The sequence below is a fragment of the Ascaphus truei genome, chromosome 7, assembly GCF_040206685.1.
Source record: "Ascaphus truei isolate aAscTru1 chromosome 7, aAscTru1.hap1, whole genome shotgun sequence".
In the NCBI taxonomy this organism is placed as follows: domain Eukaryota; kingdom Metazoa; phylum Chordata; class Amphibia; order Anura; family Ascaphidae; genus Ascaphus; species Ascaphus truei.
The window spans coordinates 108,785,453-108,803,943 of NC_134489.1; the positions used below are offsets into that span (position 1 = coordinate 108,785,453).

The 18,491-nt window shown below is 50.1% G+C and overlaps 1 protein-coding gene across 1 annotated transcript in view; it reads right to left on the reverse strand.

Annotated features, from left to right (window-relative positions):
- Positions 1-18,491, reverse strand: part of SEMA5B (semaphorin 5B) — a 279,793-nt gene that overhangs the window by 133,689 nt on the left and 127,613 nt on the right. Inside the window, exons 3-4 of the mRNA XM_075610072.1 lie at positions 10,371-10,566; positions 3,556-3,655 (exon numbers count right to left, since the gene is read on the reverse strand). Coding sequence (XP_075466187.1) covers positions 3,556-3,655; positions 10,371-10,527 — 257 coding nt within the window. The 5' untranslated portion in view covers positions 10,528-10,566. The remainder of the gene's footprint in view (positions 1-3,555; positions 3,656-10,370; positions 10,567-18,491) is intronic.

An 18,491-nucleotide genomic window follows, 5' to 3' on the forward strand; every position in this document is an offset into this window, starting at 1 on the left:
CATCAAGCGCTGGTACTGTAAGAGCACCCAACCCGGCATACATGCCAATGGGGGTCACAGCTGGACCGCATGCGCTAACCAGTACCGCCTGCCGTCGAATGCATCTGCCCCCTATAGTCAGAGTGACAGAGGCATCTGCAGTGGGTAACACGGCCGCATCAATGCAGCCCCAATAATCCTTGGCAAGCTCCTTCGGGAAGGCATCACTGGGACCAAAATATTGGAAGGTACTGGAATTTAACTAAAACAGTTTATACGGTGTTCCCTAGCCCAGCCCCAGCTTCAGTAACCGCAGCCAGGGCGGAGATGCCAAAATTAGCACCCGGCTGATTTGATTATTTATGCTTATTGGAGGCCATATTTAAGAGGCCTGAGAAAAAATACATCAATATCTCTCTGTAATCGATTAAAAGTAATGAGGGGGGAAAAGGAAAAAGCAGTTTGTGGAAGAAATATTTTTTAGTTGTGTTCGTGGAACTAGGGGCTTAGGGACTTCATTGGTCCCAAAACTGCATGAGTCTGGCACCTGTACGCACACAGACACAGGTATCACGGAGTTACCTGAAGGTGATGTCATCAGCGCAGGATGCTGGGAGATGCGGGCGTTCTGATTCTCGTAGGATCCTGATTTCTTAGCGGGTGGTTAATGTTAACTGGATCAGAGAGGGCAGTGCCAGCTACACCGTACAGGTCCTCCGAAATAGCAAATTAATCCTTTAATACATTGCTTGCTCCTTCAGCAGTGAAGATGGACACTCACACTGACACACAGACACACAGACACACAGACACACACACACACACACACGGACACACAGACACACACACACGGACTGCAATAATGCAGATCAGTCAAATTAACTGACACATTAACTGGGCCCATTAATACAGAGTGTCTGATGAATTATATACACAGCTAAGTGCCAATTAGATAGAAGTACCATTAAGCATACATACGTACCCTGCATAACTCCACAGTATGACTTTGCTTTCATAATACACGAAAGGTACAAACATAAATATATGTAGAAATACACACAATACCAAATATCAATAATTTCATCACACAGATATTTATACACGTGTATATATATATATACTAGCTGATATACCCGGCGTTGCCCGGGCGTGGAAGGGCAGGGGGCATGGAGTGGAAGGGTGGGGGGGGGGGAGGGGCGTCGAAGGGCGGGGGGGGGCCAAGGGGCGTAGAAGGGTGGGGAGGGCAAAGGGCAGGGGGGCAAAGGGCAGGGAGGGGTGGGGGGGGCAAAGGGCAGGGAAGGGCGGGGGGGGCAAAGGGCAGGGAGGGGCGGAAAGGGGCAAAGGGCAGGGAGGGGGGGTTGCAGGGAGGGGCGGGTTGGGCAGGGAGGGGCAGGGAGGGGAGGGAGGGGCGGGGCAAAGGTCAGGGAGGGGCGGGGCAAAGGGCAGGGAGGGGCAAAGTGCAGGGAGGGGCAATGGCAGGGAGGGGCGGGGGGGGGCCAAAGGGCAGGGAGGGGCGGGGGGGCCAAAGGGCAGGGAAGGGTGGGGGGGGCCAAAGGGCAGGGAGGGGCAGGGGGGGGCCAAAGGGCAGGGAGGGGGAGGGGCAGGGGGGCCAAAAGGGCAGGGAGGGGGCGGGGAGGGCCAAAGGGCAGGGAGGGGCAAAGGGCAGGGAGGGGTGGGGGGGGGGCAAAGGGCAGGGAGGGGTGGGGGGGGGCAAAGGGCAGGGAGGGGCGGGGGGGCCAAAGGGCAGGGAGGGGCAGGGGGGCCAAAGGGCAGGGAGGGGCGGGGGGGGCCAAAGGGCAGGGAGGGGCGGGGGGGCCAAAGGGCAGGGAGGGGTGGGGGGGGCCAAAGGGCAGGGAGGGGTGGGGGGGGCCAAAGGGCAGGGAGGGGTGGGGGGGGCCAAAGGGCAGGGAGGGGTGGGGAGGCCAAAGGGCAGGGAGGGGCGGGGGGGCCCAAAGGGCAGGGAGGGGGAGGGCAGGGGGCAAAGGGCAGGGGGACAAAGGGCAGGGAGGGGTGGGGGGGGACAAAGGGCAGGGAGGGGTGGGGGGGGGGCAAAGGGCAGGGAGGGGCGGGGGGGGCAAAGGGCAGGGAGGGGCGGGGGGGGGCAAAGGGCAGGGAGGGGCGGAAAGGGGCAAAGGGCAGGGAGGGGTGGGGGGGGGGTTGCAGGGAGGGGCGGGTTGGGCAGGGAGGGGCGGGGCAAAGGGCAGGGAGGGGCAAAGGGAGGGGCGGGGCAAAGGGCAGGGAGGGGCAAAGGGCAGGGAGGGGCAAAGGGCAGGGAGGGGCGGGGGGGGCCAAAGGGCAGGGAAGGGTGGGGGGGGCCAAAGGGTAGGGAGGGGCAGGGGGGGCCAAAGGGCAGGGAGGGGGAGGGGCAGGGGGGGCCAAAAGGGCAGGGAGGGGGCGGGGAGGGCCAAAGGGCAGGGAGGGCCAAAGGGCAGGGAGGGGTGGGGGGGGGGCAAAGGGCAGGGAGGGGCGGGGGGGGCCAAAGGGCAGGGAGGGGCGGGGGGGCCAAAGGGCAGGGAGGGGCGGGGGGGCCAAAGGGCAGGGAGGGGCGGGGGGCCAAAGGGCAGGGAGGGGTGGGGGGGCCAAAGGGCAGGGAGGAGCGGGGGGCCCAAAGGGCAGGGAGGAGCGGGGGGCCCAAAGGGCATGGAGGGGGAGGGCAGGGGGAGGGAGGGCAGGGGGAGGGAGGGCAGGGGGCAAAGGGCAGGGGGCAAAGGGCAGGGGGGCAAAGGGCAGGGGGCAAAGGGCTGGGGGGGCAGGGGGAGGAGGGGCAGGTGGAGGGTGGCAGGGGACAAAGGGCAGGGGGAGGGAGGGCAGGGGGAGGGAGGGCAGGGGGCAAAGGGCAGGGGCAAAGGGCAGGGGGGGCAGGGGGCAGGGAGGGTAGGGGGGGCAAAGGGCAGGGGGAGTCAGGGACGCAGCAATTCCCCTGCGTTTCCTCACCTTGCACACGGCCGCCCTCCTCCTCTTTCTCCGGGTACTGGCCGCCATCCTCCTCCACCTCGGGCTCCTCAGCGGAGAGGCTGAGACGCTCCGGTGAGGAGGTGCTGCGCCTTTCACGGGGAGAGGCGGAGACAGCCAGAGGAGCGGCCTCTGGGACGGGGAGCAGCCTGTGTGAGGAGAGAGCCGCAGAGAGCGTGCTCTGTGTGTGTGGGTGGGTGGGGGGGGGGGGATAAGCGGGGCGGGGAGTGTACGGGGGGTGAGCGTGGGGGAGATGGGGAGAGGGGGGGAGGGGGAGTGAGCGGGGGGGATGGGGGGTGAGCGGGCGGGGGGGGGGGAGAGCGGGTGGGGGGTGAGGGAGAGCGCCGGGTGGGGGAGCGGCCTATGTGAGGGGAGAGCCGCAGAGAGCGTGGGTGTGTGTGTGTGTGTGTGTGTGTGACCTTTGGCCCGTCACTCCGCCTCAGGCCAATGAGAGGTGTGCGGGGCGGGCGGGCCAAGGAAGCAATCTCATTGGCCTGGCCCACGGTCCAATGGGATTGCCGCTAGGGACACAGGGAGGGACACAGGGAGACACATACAGACATAGCCACATAAGACACTTTCAGAAATATATAGTAGATATATATATATATATATTCCCATTACCTTGCTCCTACAATGAGCTGATTCCTGTTGACATCCAGTGCTAGCTGAGAAAAGTCCTCCACGCCCGAATATGTGAAATCAGAAAGCCAGGATCTCAGTTCTGTTAGGAGAAGCAGGAACAGTGAGAGGTGTTTGTACAGTGAGAGGTGTTTGCACAGAGCGCGTACGGTCAGAGCGCGTACGGTCAGAGCGCGTACGGTCAGAGCGCGTACGGTCAGAGCGCGTACGGTCAGAGCGCGTACGGTCAGAGCGCGTAAGGTCAGAGCGCGTACGGTCAGAGCGCGTACGGTCAGAACACGTACGGTCAGAACACGTACGGTCAGAACACGTACGGTCAGAGCATGTACGGTCAGAGCGCGTACGGTCAGAACACGTACGGTCAGAACACGTACGGTCAGAACACGTACGGTCAGAACACGTACGGTCAGAACACGTACGGTCAGAGCATGTATGGTCAGAGCATGTACGGGCAGAGCATATACTGTATGTTCATCATATACGCTCAGAGCATATACGGTCAGCGCACACGTTCAGAGCATATACGGTCAGAGCATATATGGTCAGCGCACACATTCAGAGCATATACGCTCAGAGCATATACGATCAGCGCACACGTTCAGAGCATATACGGTCAGCGCACACGTTCAGAGCATATACGCTCAGAGCATATACGGTCAGCGCACACATTCAGAGCATATACGGTCAGAGCATATACGGTCAGCGCACACGTTCAGAGCATATACGCTCAGAGCATATACGGTCAGCGCACACATTCAGAGCATATACGGTCAGAGCATATACGGTCAGCGCACACGTTCAGAGCATATACGGGTGGTTTAACATTGTAATTGGAATACATATGAAGGTGTTTATTACGAGTTACTATTTTCGGTATCAGCTATTACAGCCGATGTAATACATGGAAACAGAGATGTGTAAGCCCTGTGCTGCCAGAGCGATAAAAAGGGGCAAAGCGAGACACATGACATTGTGAGCAGGAGTACTGTGGGATTAGTACTGAGCTGTATAGAGAGGCAGACTGGCTCCTCCAGCGCTAAAGTGGTTAAAAGAGCAATTATTCAACTTCGAAACATTAAATGCACATTTACACGGTCACACAAGGCCAAAATAGATGGACACACTGTTCTATTGCCCTTCTGCAGAGCATCTCATGCAGACCCCAGGCTGACTTCGCTTTGTCAAGGTAATTATAACGCAGTACAGTATTTACTAAAACATTATTAATATAACATAAACCCTGTGAAAAGCTTCTTGTTAGAAATAACGTCCGTTACTAAAACATTATATGCATATGAGCTGTACTCATACGCGCCCGCAGCTTCATTAGTGCTGGGAAATAACGATATGTAAAGTCTCGCCCAACTCTGGCGTTAAATGAGAGGTTTGAGGCCGGATCCTCGTGTGAAACTGAAGGTAGAATTACATCAGCAATAATGACAAGACAGTATATGGGAAGTGTCCTTTCTCAACACACAGGGGGATGAATCCTGGGAGCAGCAGACACATTGTGACAGCTCTGGTACCTTGTTCATTTGTTATTTAACTTGCCAGTGTGTTTTGTATTTATTACATTTGCAGCAGACGCTAGAGGAGGGAATAAGGAATAATCAGATTAAATAGAAGATGACGCTTGGGATATTATTATCTTGGTACAGAAAACTCTATCAACTCTAAACTCAATGGTTTAAATCCCGAGCTGTGTGAGAGGTAACGGACAGAACCAACAACCTCCCATTTTCACCTCTGTTGTGCAGCTCACTTATTTTTTAGCTATAAAGACGGACAATTCTCCGTTTATCTGCGGCGGGAATGTCTCTGCACTCTGTCACCCATCTGACGTGGCCCAAGGTGCGATCACTAATAACAGGGACTGTTAAACAATCCCCGTTGAGTGTGCCATAATCCAGAGTAGCAATCCTTAACGTCCTGCAGGCTCTCGGGTCCCGGGGTGCGGGTGATGGAGAGGAACGTATTATTTCACCAGCATTCAGCTGACAAGCAATGTATTAGTGACCAGTTCAAATCCGAGGTGCTACTGGGTGAAGTGTCAAAGGAATTCGAGAGAAATAAATCCCGATGCATTATCATCCGGCTGCACAAACCTGAACACAGCAGCAACTCCACCGGCCGAGCCTACGGTGCAGCTCCAAAGGGAATGGACTGAGGTCAAAGGGTTATGGAGCGGTTTATAAATCAGCTGGGCAAGGCTATTTTTTATTTATTTTTAGCACCCCTCTCTAAACCAGGGGTGGGAAACTCCAGTCCTCAAGGGCCACCAACAGGTCAGGTATTAAGGATATCCCTGCTTCAGCACAGGTGGATCAGCCGAAGACTGCACCCCCTGTGCTGAAGCAGGGATATCCTTTATACCTGACCTGTTGGTGGCCCTTGAGGACTGGAGTGGCCCACCCCTGTTGTAGACATCACTAGGAGACCCGATATACTGACGATAAGAACCCGGAGCGATGGTGGACCGGAACAAGACCTTAAAAAATACGTTTTCTAAAACATTTCCTTACATATTTGCTGTATTTTATATATAAACTAACTGTTCCCCCTTAGGGTTCCTGCACTTCCCCCCCCCTGTATACCCCTGTATTTCCCGCGCCGTTTGGATATCACCCGCCTCTCGCCCGCGTATGGAATATGTTGTAAAGTAGAAACCGCGCCAAATCGTGTCGTTGGATACATTTGTGTTTCCCACACAAAAAGACGATCATTTAACAGTTTCAGGTCCAAATATAGAGCTCCCGGTAAATTGCCACACTGGTCCTTTTTAACTCAATCGGCAATATAAGATGGCGGACTGCAACATCATCGGTCACGTTGAATAAAAGGAAGCAAAACGCACTGCTGGAGGTGGGCGGTGTGTTTCTCTCCCTACAATGTGGGGTCACAAAAGTGAATATATATATTTAATTGGGTTCTCTTAAGGGCCAGACAGCTGTGCTTTATCTCAGCAAATCCCAGGATTCAAGTAAAGCAAATAAAATGGTTTCATTTGTTGGCGTCAGTGTGGTGAACGCCTCGCAGAGACGTCTGTGGGCTGCGCGGGCCTCTAGCCGTGAACAAAGCCAATTACGCAGAATTTGGATATATATTTTAAAACGTTTATATAACACACGGTCTTATAACAAGTCACTTTAATGCTATCCGAAAGTGATTAGTCAGGCATGTGTAACTATTACACGCCTCTAATTCCAATGCGTTAGTTCATGGGTCTAAACCAATTTATCGGGTTTTAAAGCAATAAGAACGGATTGAGATTTAATTAAGGATAAGCTGCCGAGAAACACAAACCCCAAAGTGCGTTACAATGACAAATCACAAATCCAGGGTGACGAATGGGGGGGACCAGCTCATACAAACCTCCCATCCGTTACCACCCGAGTGCAGAGCTGTGACTGCTATGCACCCCTGGAGATATCATCAGCAGAGCAGAGCAGACAGCCTGGCAGGGGACGCCATGTTTGATTTGGGCACCTTGGCGTAAGCGTTAGCTTAGCAGGCAGCTCTACAAATCTGTGATACTTTCATTAAAAGAGAACATTTTGTTGATTAAATAAGATTATTTTGGTTTGCTGTCTCCCGGTATTATTGACCCTTCTGTGCATTTGTTCAGACCTGCTGAAGCTGGGTTTGTCCCAGGTCAACAAGAATATTACACAGGGCTGAGCCAATATATTTTTTAGGGAGAAGAGAAAAATGTAATAAGTTTCCATCGACATATGAAGGCCTCCTCCCTCTCCCCCTCCCCTCCCCCTCCCCTCCCTCTCCCCCTCTCCCCAATAAATGGGCCCTGTTGGCCGGTATGAGCCACACTGATGGCTCTGGCGGTGAAGGCGTTTAAGGGCAGAAAGGGAACATATGGAATCACTTCACAAATTACCAATTCTCCTAACAGGATACTTATGTAAAATAATTGAATTCGGCAATGTGTTGGGAGACTGAAACATCAGAGGGAGAAGGGAAGCTTTCAATTCCAGCCCGATTCTCTGATTTACATTATTCTGGATAAGGGACCGTTAAACAGCGAGTTTCCCTTTTCTGTTGGGCGGGTGGAACTGATTGCAGTGGGACATCACTCTTCATCAGGTCCCACACCAAAGGTTTCTCACGTCTTTATTGCCCCCCGACACTTGGCTCAATCCTGGATTTTTGAATTCTGAAAATTATTTAATGATCCAAACATTCAAGTGTTTATGGCACTGATCTCTGAAGTAGGAGAACTTGGTCCCATCCTTAACTCCTTGTGACCTTGAGTAAGTCACCTCCTCTCGCTGTGTCACGGGGAAGGAATGAACACTATCAGGTGTACGATAAATCCAATCCATAGCGTACCTTGAAGGATCTCTAAGGCCTTCACCACACTTAGACTGTAAGCTCTTCAGGGTAAGATGAATGGATTTTATGCACAGTGCTATGTGACCAGCCTGCACTCTGAACAATGACATTACGATGGTTGGATCCAGATTTTCAGACTCCTCCAGCAATACAGATTTACTTGCTTTCTTGGCCTTTGTCGTCCTCCAAGATGGTTGGCTGTCAACAACCTGCTAGTGAGCCAATCGGGGCAATGTTGTAGCCTGACCCCACATCTATCCCATTTGCAGCTTCCTGTCAGGAATAATTATAATAGCTCCAGAACCAGGAGTTCCAGTGTAATTCCAGTGCTGTGTCATCAGAGAACCAGGAGTTCCAGTGTAATTCCAGTGCTGTGTCATCAGAGGACCAGGAGTTCCAGTGTAACTCCAGTGCTGTGTCACCAGAGGACCAGGAGTTCCAGTGTAATTCCAGTGCTGTGTCATCAGAAGACCAGGAGTTCCAGTGTAACTCCAGTGCAGTGTCATCAGATGACCAGGAGTTCCAGTGTAACTCCAGTGCTGTGTCACCAGAGGACCAGGAGTTCCAGTGTAACTCCAGTGCTGTGTCATCAGAAGACCAGGAGTTCCAGTGTAACTCCAGTGCTGTGTCATCAGAGGACCAGGAGTTCCAGTGTAACTCCAGTGCTGTGTCACCAGAGGACCAGGAGTTCCAGTGTAACTCCAGTGCTGTGTCATCAGAAGACCAGGAGTTCCAGTGTAACTCCAGTGCTGTGTCATCAGAAGACCAGGAGTTCCAGTGTAACTCCAGTGCAGTGTCATCAGAAGACCAGGAGTTCCAGTGTAACTTCAGTGCTGTGTCATCAGAGGACCAGGAGTTCCAGTGTAACTCCAGTGCAGTGTCATCAGAAGACCAGGAGTTCCAGTGTAACTTCAGTGCTGTGTCATCAGAAGACCAGGAGTTCCAGTGTAACTTCAGTGCTGTGTCATGAGAGAACCAGGAGTTCCAGTGTAACTCCAGTGCTGTGTCATCAGAAGACCAGGAGTTCCAGTGTAACTCCAGTGCTGTGTCATCAGAAGACCAGGAGTTCCAGTGTAACTCCAGTGCAGTGTCATCAGAAGACCAGGAGTTCCAGTGTAACTTCAGTGCTGTGTCATCAGAGGACCAGGAGTTCCAGTGTAACTCCAGTGCAGTGTCATCAGAAGACCAGGAGTTCCAGTGTAACTTCAGTGCTGTGTCATCAGAAGACCAGGAGTTCCAGTGTAACTTCAGTGCTGCGTCATGAGAGAACCAGGAGTTCCAGTGTACGACCATCCAGTTCACAGAATATAAAAGAAGGAAATAGCACATTCGAGCCGCACAGGCATCTGTTTTAAGGCGACACTTTGAAATGTAATTACAGGGAAGCAGAGTCCTTCCTGTGAAAGGTCAGGTCTGCAAACAAATCCCAGCAGACACCCTCAGAGATCCCTCAAATATCTACTGAGTCTTCTATGACTTGATAAGGTCATTAAAGGATTATCTCTTTCACCTTAAAGAACTACTGAGTGTGCGGTAGGAATTCAGCAAAAATAAAGAACAGCAACCTGTGAATAAGTTGTGACAGCGTTTCCTCTGCCTTTTTTGTTTCTCTTTTATAAATGCAGCGATTCCATACATTTATGGCAAAAGTGAATATCTACGCTGCCAATCGATTGGCGAAGACCCTGCTTCCCAGGGCACGCAATATGGCCGCCTGTTTCAAAAGAAGAAGTGCTGTGGGTTCCTAAATGGTTGTTTTAGCAACTCAAGGAAGCTGAATCCATTACAAAATCATTACAAACGGCACGAAGAGTGCGGGGAAATGCAGTGAGTATTATTTAATACTACACAGCGGATTTATCATTAAAAAAAACCACAAATAGGATTTTTAATTAAATGCTACTTTAGGCTTGTAAGATAGTGCGCGCTGGTGCGTGTGCAGGCGCGCACACGGCGTAGCGTGCACGTGGCGCAGGCGTTTCGTGTGTAGAGGGTAAAGGGGCTAGGGGCGTGGCTAAGACATCACAGCACTAGGCCGCGCTGTGATTGGTTCACAGCATCTCTTGGTGCGGCGACAGCACGAAAATACAATTCTCTTGTACTTTCCCTGATCTGCCGTGCCACTGCTCACGGCTGTAGGCGTGCGCGCACGGTAGCGCATGCGCGCGCACTATATTACACGCCTGAGCCTCTGAGATAAGAAGATAAGGATAGAATAATGACATGATGTGGTGGGTTTGCCAGACGGGCCCATATTAAAACCCCATTTTCCCACGTGAAAACAGAACGTAAGCGGGTGAGATTCTGGTTATACTCAACAGCAAAAAGACGGACAATGAAATTGTAGAATTTGGAAATATTAACCCAAAAATCTGGGCTGCATTTTCGTTAGTGAATTGAATTGGTCAATAAACAAAGTAACAGAGCTGGTGAATATTTGCTGTGCTCACCTTGGAAGGTAATGATAGGATGTTCTCTGTTGAAACACTGTTCCTGCTGCTCCGTCTCTGTATACTCTGCTGCCACGCGGGCGGCCGAGAGGTGGAACGTGAGTACTGAGAGGGCCGGCAGTAACCAGGAGAACGCCCCTACCCTGGATACCCTCATGGTGGGGGCTAGCCGGCACTTCTATCTTCGCGGCAGCACCTACAAAACAGGAAAAAGCCTCCAATGACATTCCCAACATTGAACACTTCTGTCACACGCTTTCAGAATTGGCAACGTACATTTACAGCGACAGTTCCTGAATGATACAGGTTTGGCCCCAACGTCTAACCCAGGGGCGGGCAACTCCAGTCCTCAAGGGCCACCAGCAGGTTAAGTTTTCAGGATATCCCTGCTTCAGCACAGGTGGCTCAATCAAAGACTGAGCCACCTGTGCTGAAGCAGGGATATCCTGAAAACTCGACCTGTTGAGGACTGGAGTTGTCCACCCCTGGTCTAGTCCCTTCTCGACCAGAGAGGTCAACTACATTTGTGGCTTTTTTGCACTTGACAAAGACCAATTAGGTCGAAACGTTGTGTATGCAGTCGAAGACTGGGCCACCTGTGCTGAAGCAGGGATATCCTGAAAACCTGACCTGTTGGGGGGGGTCTTGGGGACAGGAGCTGGGAACCCCTGGGTTAGGGTAAGGAGCAGTCAGAACCTGCTCAACATGTGGTGACATCACACAAAGGGGGTGTGGCTAAAGAAAACAAAACCGTTTCCAGTTGGAATGCCGATATTTACAAAGTAACCCTGAAAACATATTATAAAATATCTCATCTCTTTTGTGGTAGGGCCGCTTGTAAACGATTGTATATACAGGTGAAATGGAGATTCAGACTCGTTCCCTTCTGTTTTGTTTGGCTAATGATGAAAGCTTAACGAAGAACAATAATTACCAGATAAGATGAGAATTAAACGAACTGATGGAAAAAAATAAAACTTATTTTTAACCCAGAATGCAAATAACTGAACATTTTACTTTAAGGGCAAGTCAATCATTCCAAAAACCTTAGTTCATTGCTAAATAATATAAAATATATACATATATAGATCTTTTTTCCCCACTGGCTGGGATTGAACCTTTAATTAATGTCTTAGAAACAAGTCTCCAAAACTGTGACCTTTAACAAAACACTTCACATAAGAACACTTATAGCATCACCAATGGTAACTGCCGCCAACGCCGCTCCCAACCTGATCCTTAGTAACTGGCGCACAAATGCCAGTAACTTGATGAAGGTGAAAATTTCCATTCGGGAGACGTCTCGCTGTAAAACCTCCCAACCCCATCTCTGTCTGCTGCCCTCCACCCTGTCTGCCGCCCTCGTCCCCCGCTCTGTGTGTGTGTGTGTGCGTGTGCGTGTGCGTGTGTATATATCTCTGCTCTGTTTTTTGGCGTGACGATTTGAAATACTAAATAATAACATTGTGGAGTTCTCTGCGCTCTTCACGCTCTCACATCTATGAAAGACTAATTAAAAAGTATCACAATGTACCACAAATCTGCCATTTCCCAGGACCAATGTGGTTACTGGAACCTTAACATGGTAATGCTCGGTACCACACATATTGTAGCAACAATTTTAGGAACCAGTTAGGTGATCAAACCCAACATGAAAGAATGATTCTCCGATTCCAAATAATAATAATGTATCCATGTATCCTCTCGGCTACTAATCAGCCCTGCCTAAAATATAAACCCTGATACCAGAGCAGGGAGTGTTAGGGTTCATCTGGGTTCCACTGCAGTAAACTACTCCCTGGAGTGACAGGGGGGAGGGTGGGACTAAGGTCTGTGTGCTGCCCTATCAGGGGCTCAGACCTAGGACCCTCCCCCTGGGTACGAAAGGGGCTGCAGAGCTAAATGTACTGGTTGTTGGAAGGTTGGAGCCAGGGCTCTGGCCACCTTCCTTCCCCTGCCGCAAGGGAGTGGGATGTTACCCCTTACTCCACCAGGGAGTAGGGGAGCAAAGGATAAACCTTTGGGGCCTCAAGCCCTGGGGGTTGAGTCCAGGGACCCCAAGAAGAGTGTACCTGTTGTATTCTGTAATGTACTGTTGTACTGTGAAGAATAAAGACCAGTTGCTGCTGTTATACTCCTGCCTGTGACTGCAGGTTATCAGGGGGGGGTGCAAGATGGTTTTCCTGCAGGGACTGCACCCGGCACTGATGGGGGTCCTGCGGGGAATGGAGGCGCTGCACCCATGTTCGAGATAAGAGCTCTATTTCCTGAAAGCCTGTCCTGTCTTCCCCACTACTACCATCGGCGGATACTGAGCAATCCTGTAAGCCTCACAGGTACAGCACAGTGAGAGTACAGGTAACAGTGACATCTCCCAGAGGGGGGGGGGGGGCACCTGTTACACACACATACACAGGTAGAGCACAGCGAGAGTACAGGTAACAGTGACATCTCCCAGAGGGTGGGGGAACACCCGTTACATACACATACACAGGTACAGCACAGCGAGAGTACAGGTAACAGTGACATCTCCCAGAGGGGGGGCACCTGTTACACACACATACACAGGTACAGCACAGTGAGAGTACAGGTAACAGTGACATCTCCCAGAGGGGGGGGGGGCACCTGTTACACACACATACACAGGTAGAGCACAGCGAGAGTACAGGTAACAGTGACATCTCCCAGAGGGTGGGGGAACACCCGTTACATACACATACACAGGTACAGCACAGCGAGAGTACAGGTAACAGTGACATCTCCCAGAGGGGGGGGGGGGGGGCACCTGTTACACACACATATACACAGGTACAGCACAGCGAGAGTACAGGTAACAGTGACATCTCCCAGAGGGAGGGGGGGGGGGCACCTGTTACACACACATACACAGGTACAGCACAGCGAGAGTACAGGTAACAGTGACATCTCCCAGAGGGCGGGGAACACCTGTTACATACATATACACAGGTACAGCACAGCAAGAGTACAGGAAACAGTGACATCTCCCAGAGGGGGAGGGGGGGCACCTGTTACATACACATACACAGGTACAGCACAGCGAGAGTACAGGTAACAGTGACATCTCCCAGAGGGGGAGAGGGGGGGGGACACCTGTTACACACACATACACAGGTACAGCACAGCGAGAGTACAGGTAACAGTGACATCTCCCAAAGGGGGAGAGGGGGGGGGGACACCTGTTACACACACATACACAGGTAAAGCACAGTGAGAGTACAGGAAACAGTGACATCTCCCAGAGGGGGAGGGAGGGGGAACACCTGGTACACACACATACACAGGTACAGCACAGCAAGAGTACAGGAAACAGGGACATCTCCCAGAGGGGGAGTGGGGAGGGGGGAGCACCTGTTACACACACATACACAGGTACAGCACAGCGAGAGTACAGGTAACAGGGACATCTCCCAGAGGGGGAGTGGGGAGGGGGGAGCACCTGTTACACACATACACAGGTACAGCACAGCGAGAGTACAGGTAACAGGGACATCTCCCAGAGGGGGAGTGGGGAGGGGGGAGCACCTGTTACACACACATACACAGGTACAGCACAGCGAGAGTACAGGTAACAGGGACATCTCCCAGAGGGGACACACACACACACACACACACCTGTTACACACACATACACAGGTACAGCACAGCGAGAGTACAGGTAACAGTGACATCTCCCAGAGGGGGAGGGGGGAACACCTGTTACACACACATACACAGGTACAGCACAGCGAGAGTACAGGTAACAGGGACATCTCCCAGAGGGGACACACACACACACACACCTGTTACATACATATACACAGGTACAGCACAGCGAGAGTACAGGTAACAGTGACATCTCCCAGAGAGGGGGGGGGACACACCTGTTACATACACATACACAGGTACAGCACAGCAAGAGTACAGGTAACAGTGACATCTCCCAGAGGGGGGGGGGACACACACCTGTTACATACACATACACAGGTACAGCACAGCGAGAGTGCAGGTAACAGTGACATCTCCCAGAGGAGGGGGTGGGGGGGGGGGGTGGGGTGGGAACGCCTGTTACAATAATATTAACCTGCGGACTCAGACCGTAGCAAAACATTTGAAGAATTCCTACATTTAGATTTGTATTTCTCTAGCAGCACATATAACAAGGTGAGCTGCACAGTGAGGTATGGGATTACACTAGGACATTAAAGGGATTTAATATACAAATGCACATATACCTTTCTGTGCAGCGTCCTGTGGAACTGCACCTAGGGCAGCAGAGAGCGTGAGACAGGAGCGAGGAAGCTGTGAGAAAGATATACATTTCCTCCACAGGGTCTCTCATTCACAACAGCACAGAACCGAAAAATCCAATAACTCTGCCAGCTATTCAGGCTCTCTCCCTGAGCGCGGCACCGGGTTATTCTCATACTTCTCCACAACGGGTTTGTACTTTAGAAGAACAATTAACTAGATATCACTTTTATCTTATTTACACACGTCTCTGATGGACCCATCAACGGGGCAGTCATTCATCGGGTGCAAGCTACTAGCCAGGATCCTTCAAATAAACAAGTATCCCACCTACAGTAGCACTAGGATACTCAGTATCCAGAGTATTATTACTCCATCCTGCACTCGGATACGCAGAGTATTACTTACCCCATCCTGCACTAGGATACTCAGTATCCAGAGTATTATTACCCCATCCTGCACTAGGATACCCAGAGTATTACTTACCCCATCCTGCACTAGGATACTCAGTATCCAGAGTATTACTTATCCCATCCTGCACTAGGATACTCAGTATCCAGAGTATTATTACCCCATCCTGCACTAGGATACCCAGAGTATTACTTATACCATCATGCACTAAGATACCCAGAGTATTACTTATACCATCCTGCACTAGGATACCCAGAGTATTACTTATACCATCCTGCACTAGGATACTCAGTATCCAGAGTATTATTACTCCATCCTGCACTAGGATACCCAGAGTATTACTTACCCCATCCTGCACTAGGATACTCAGTATCCAGAGTATTATTACCCCATCCTGCACTAGGATACCTAGAGTATTACTTACCCCATCCTGCACTAGGATACTCAGTATCTAGAGTATTACTTATCCCATCCTGCACTAGGATACTCAGTATCCAGAGTATTATAACCCCATCCAGCACTAGGATACCCAGAGTATTACTTATACCATCCTGCACTAAGATACCCAGAGTATTACTTATACCATCCTGCACTAGGATACCCAGAGTATTACTTATACCATCCTGCACTAGGATACCCAGAGTATTACTTATACCATCCTGCACTAAGATACCCAGAGTATTACTTATACCATCCTGTACTAGGATACGCAGAGTATTACTTATCCCATCCTGCACTAGGATACCCAGAGTATTACTTACCCCATCCTGCACTAAGATACCCAGAATATTACTTATACCATCCTGTACTAGTATACCCAGAGTATTATTTATACCATCCTGCACTAGGATACCCAGAGTATTATTTCTGCCATCCTGCAAGAGGATACCCAGAGTATTACTTACCCCATCCTGCACTAGGATACTCAGTATCCAGTGTATTACTTATCCTATCCTGCACTAGGATATCCAGAGTATTACTTACCCCATCCTGCACTAGGATACCGAGAGTATTATGTATCCCATCCTACACTAGGATACCCAGAGTATTACTTACCCCATCCTGCACTAGGATACCGAGAGTATTACTTACCCCATCCTACACTAGGATACCCAGAGTATTACTGATCCCATCCTGCACTAGGATACCCAGAATATTACTTATCCCATCCTGCACTAGGATACCCAGAGTATTACTTACCCCATCCTGCACTAGGATACCCAGAGTATTACTGATCCCATCCTGCACTAGGATACCGAGAGTATTATGTATCCCATCCTACACTAGGATACCCAGAGTATTACTTACCCCATCCTACACTAGGATACCCAGAATATTACTTATCCCATCCTGTACTAGGATACCCAGAGTATTACTTATCCCATCCTGTACTAGGATACCCAGAGTATTATGTATCCCATCCTACACTAGGATACCCAGAGTATTACTTACCCCATCCTACACTAGGATACCCAGAGTATTACTTATACCATCCTGTACTAGGATACCCAGAGTATTACTTACCCCATCCTGCAATAGGATACCCAGAATATTACTTATCCCATCCTGTACTAGGATACCCAGAGTATTACTTATCCCATCCTGTACTAGGATACCCAGAGTATTACTTATACCATCCTGCACTAGGATACCCAGAGTATTACTTATACCATCCTGCACTAGGATACCCAGAGTATTACTTATACCATCCTGCACTAAGATACCCAGAGTATTACTTATACCATCCTGTACTAGGATACGCAGAGTATTACTTATCCCATCCTGCACTAGGATACCCAGAGTATTACTTACCCCATCCTGCACTAAGATACCCAGAATATTACTTATACCATCCTGTACTAGTATACCCAGAGTATTATTTATACCATCCTGCACTAGGATACCCAGAGTATTATTTCTGCCATCCTGCAAGAGGATACCCAGAGTATTACTTACCCCATCCTGCACTAGGATACTCAGTATCCAGTGTATTACTTATCCTATCCTGCACTAGGATATCCAGAGTATTACTTACCCCATCCTGCACTAGGATACCGAGAGTATTATGTATCCCATCCTACACTAGGATACCCAGAGTATTACTTACCCCATCCTGCACTAGGATACCGAGAGTATTACTTACCCCATCCTACACTAGGATACCCAGAGTATTACTGATCCCATCCTGCACTAGGATACCCAGAATATTACTTATCCCATCCTGCACTAGGATACCCAGAGTATTACTTACCCCATCCTGCACTAGGATACCCAGAGTATTACTGATCCCATCCTGCACTAGGATACCGAGAGTATTATGTATCCCATCCTACACTAGGATACCCAGAGTATTACTTACCCCATCCTACACTAGGATACCCAGAATATTACTTATCCCATCCTGTACTAGGATACCCAGAGTATTACTTATCCCATCCTGTACTAGGATACCCAGAGTATTATGTATCCCATCCTACACTAGGATACCCAGAGTATTACTTACCCCATCCTACACTAGGATACCCAGAGTATTACTTATACCATCCTGTACTAGGATATCCAGAGTATTACTTACCCCATCCTGCACTAGGATACCGAGAGTATTATGTATCCCATCCTACACTAGGATACCCAGAGTATTACTTACCCCATCCTGCACTAGGATACCGAGAGTATTACTTACCCCATCCTACACTAGGATACCCAGAGTATTACTGATCCCATCCTGCACTAGGATACCCAGAATATTACTTATCCCATCCTGCACTAGGATACCCAGAGTATTACTTACCCCATCCTGCACTAGGATACCCAGAGTATTACTGATCCCATCCTGCACTAGGATACCGAGAGTATTATGTATCCCATCCTACACTAGGATACCCAGAGTATTACTTACCCCATCCTACACTAGGATACCCAGAATATTACTTATCCCATCCTGTACTAGGATACCCAGAGTATTACTTATCCCATCCTGTACTAGGATACCCAGAGTATTATGTATCCCATCCTACACTAGGATACCCAGAGTATTACTTACCCCATCCTACACTAGGATACCCAGAGTATTACTTATACCATCCTGTACTAGGATACCCAGAGTATTACTTACCCCATCCTGCAATAGGATACCCAGAATATTACTTATCCCATCCTGTACTAGGATACCCAGAGTATTACTTATCCCATCCTGTACTAGGATACCCAGAGTATTACTTATCCCATCCTGCACTAGAATACCCAGAATATTACTTATCCCATCCTGCACTGGGATACCCAGAATATTACTTATACCATCCTGCACTAGGATACCCAGAGTGTTACTTATCCCATCCTGCACTAGGATACCCAGAGTATTACTTACCCCATCCTACACTAGGATACCCAGAGTATTACTTATACCATCCTGCACTAGGATACCCAGAGAATTATTTCTGCCATGCTGACTCTGATCCTTTG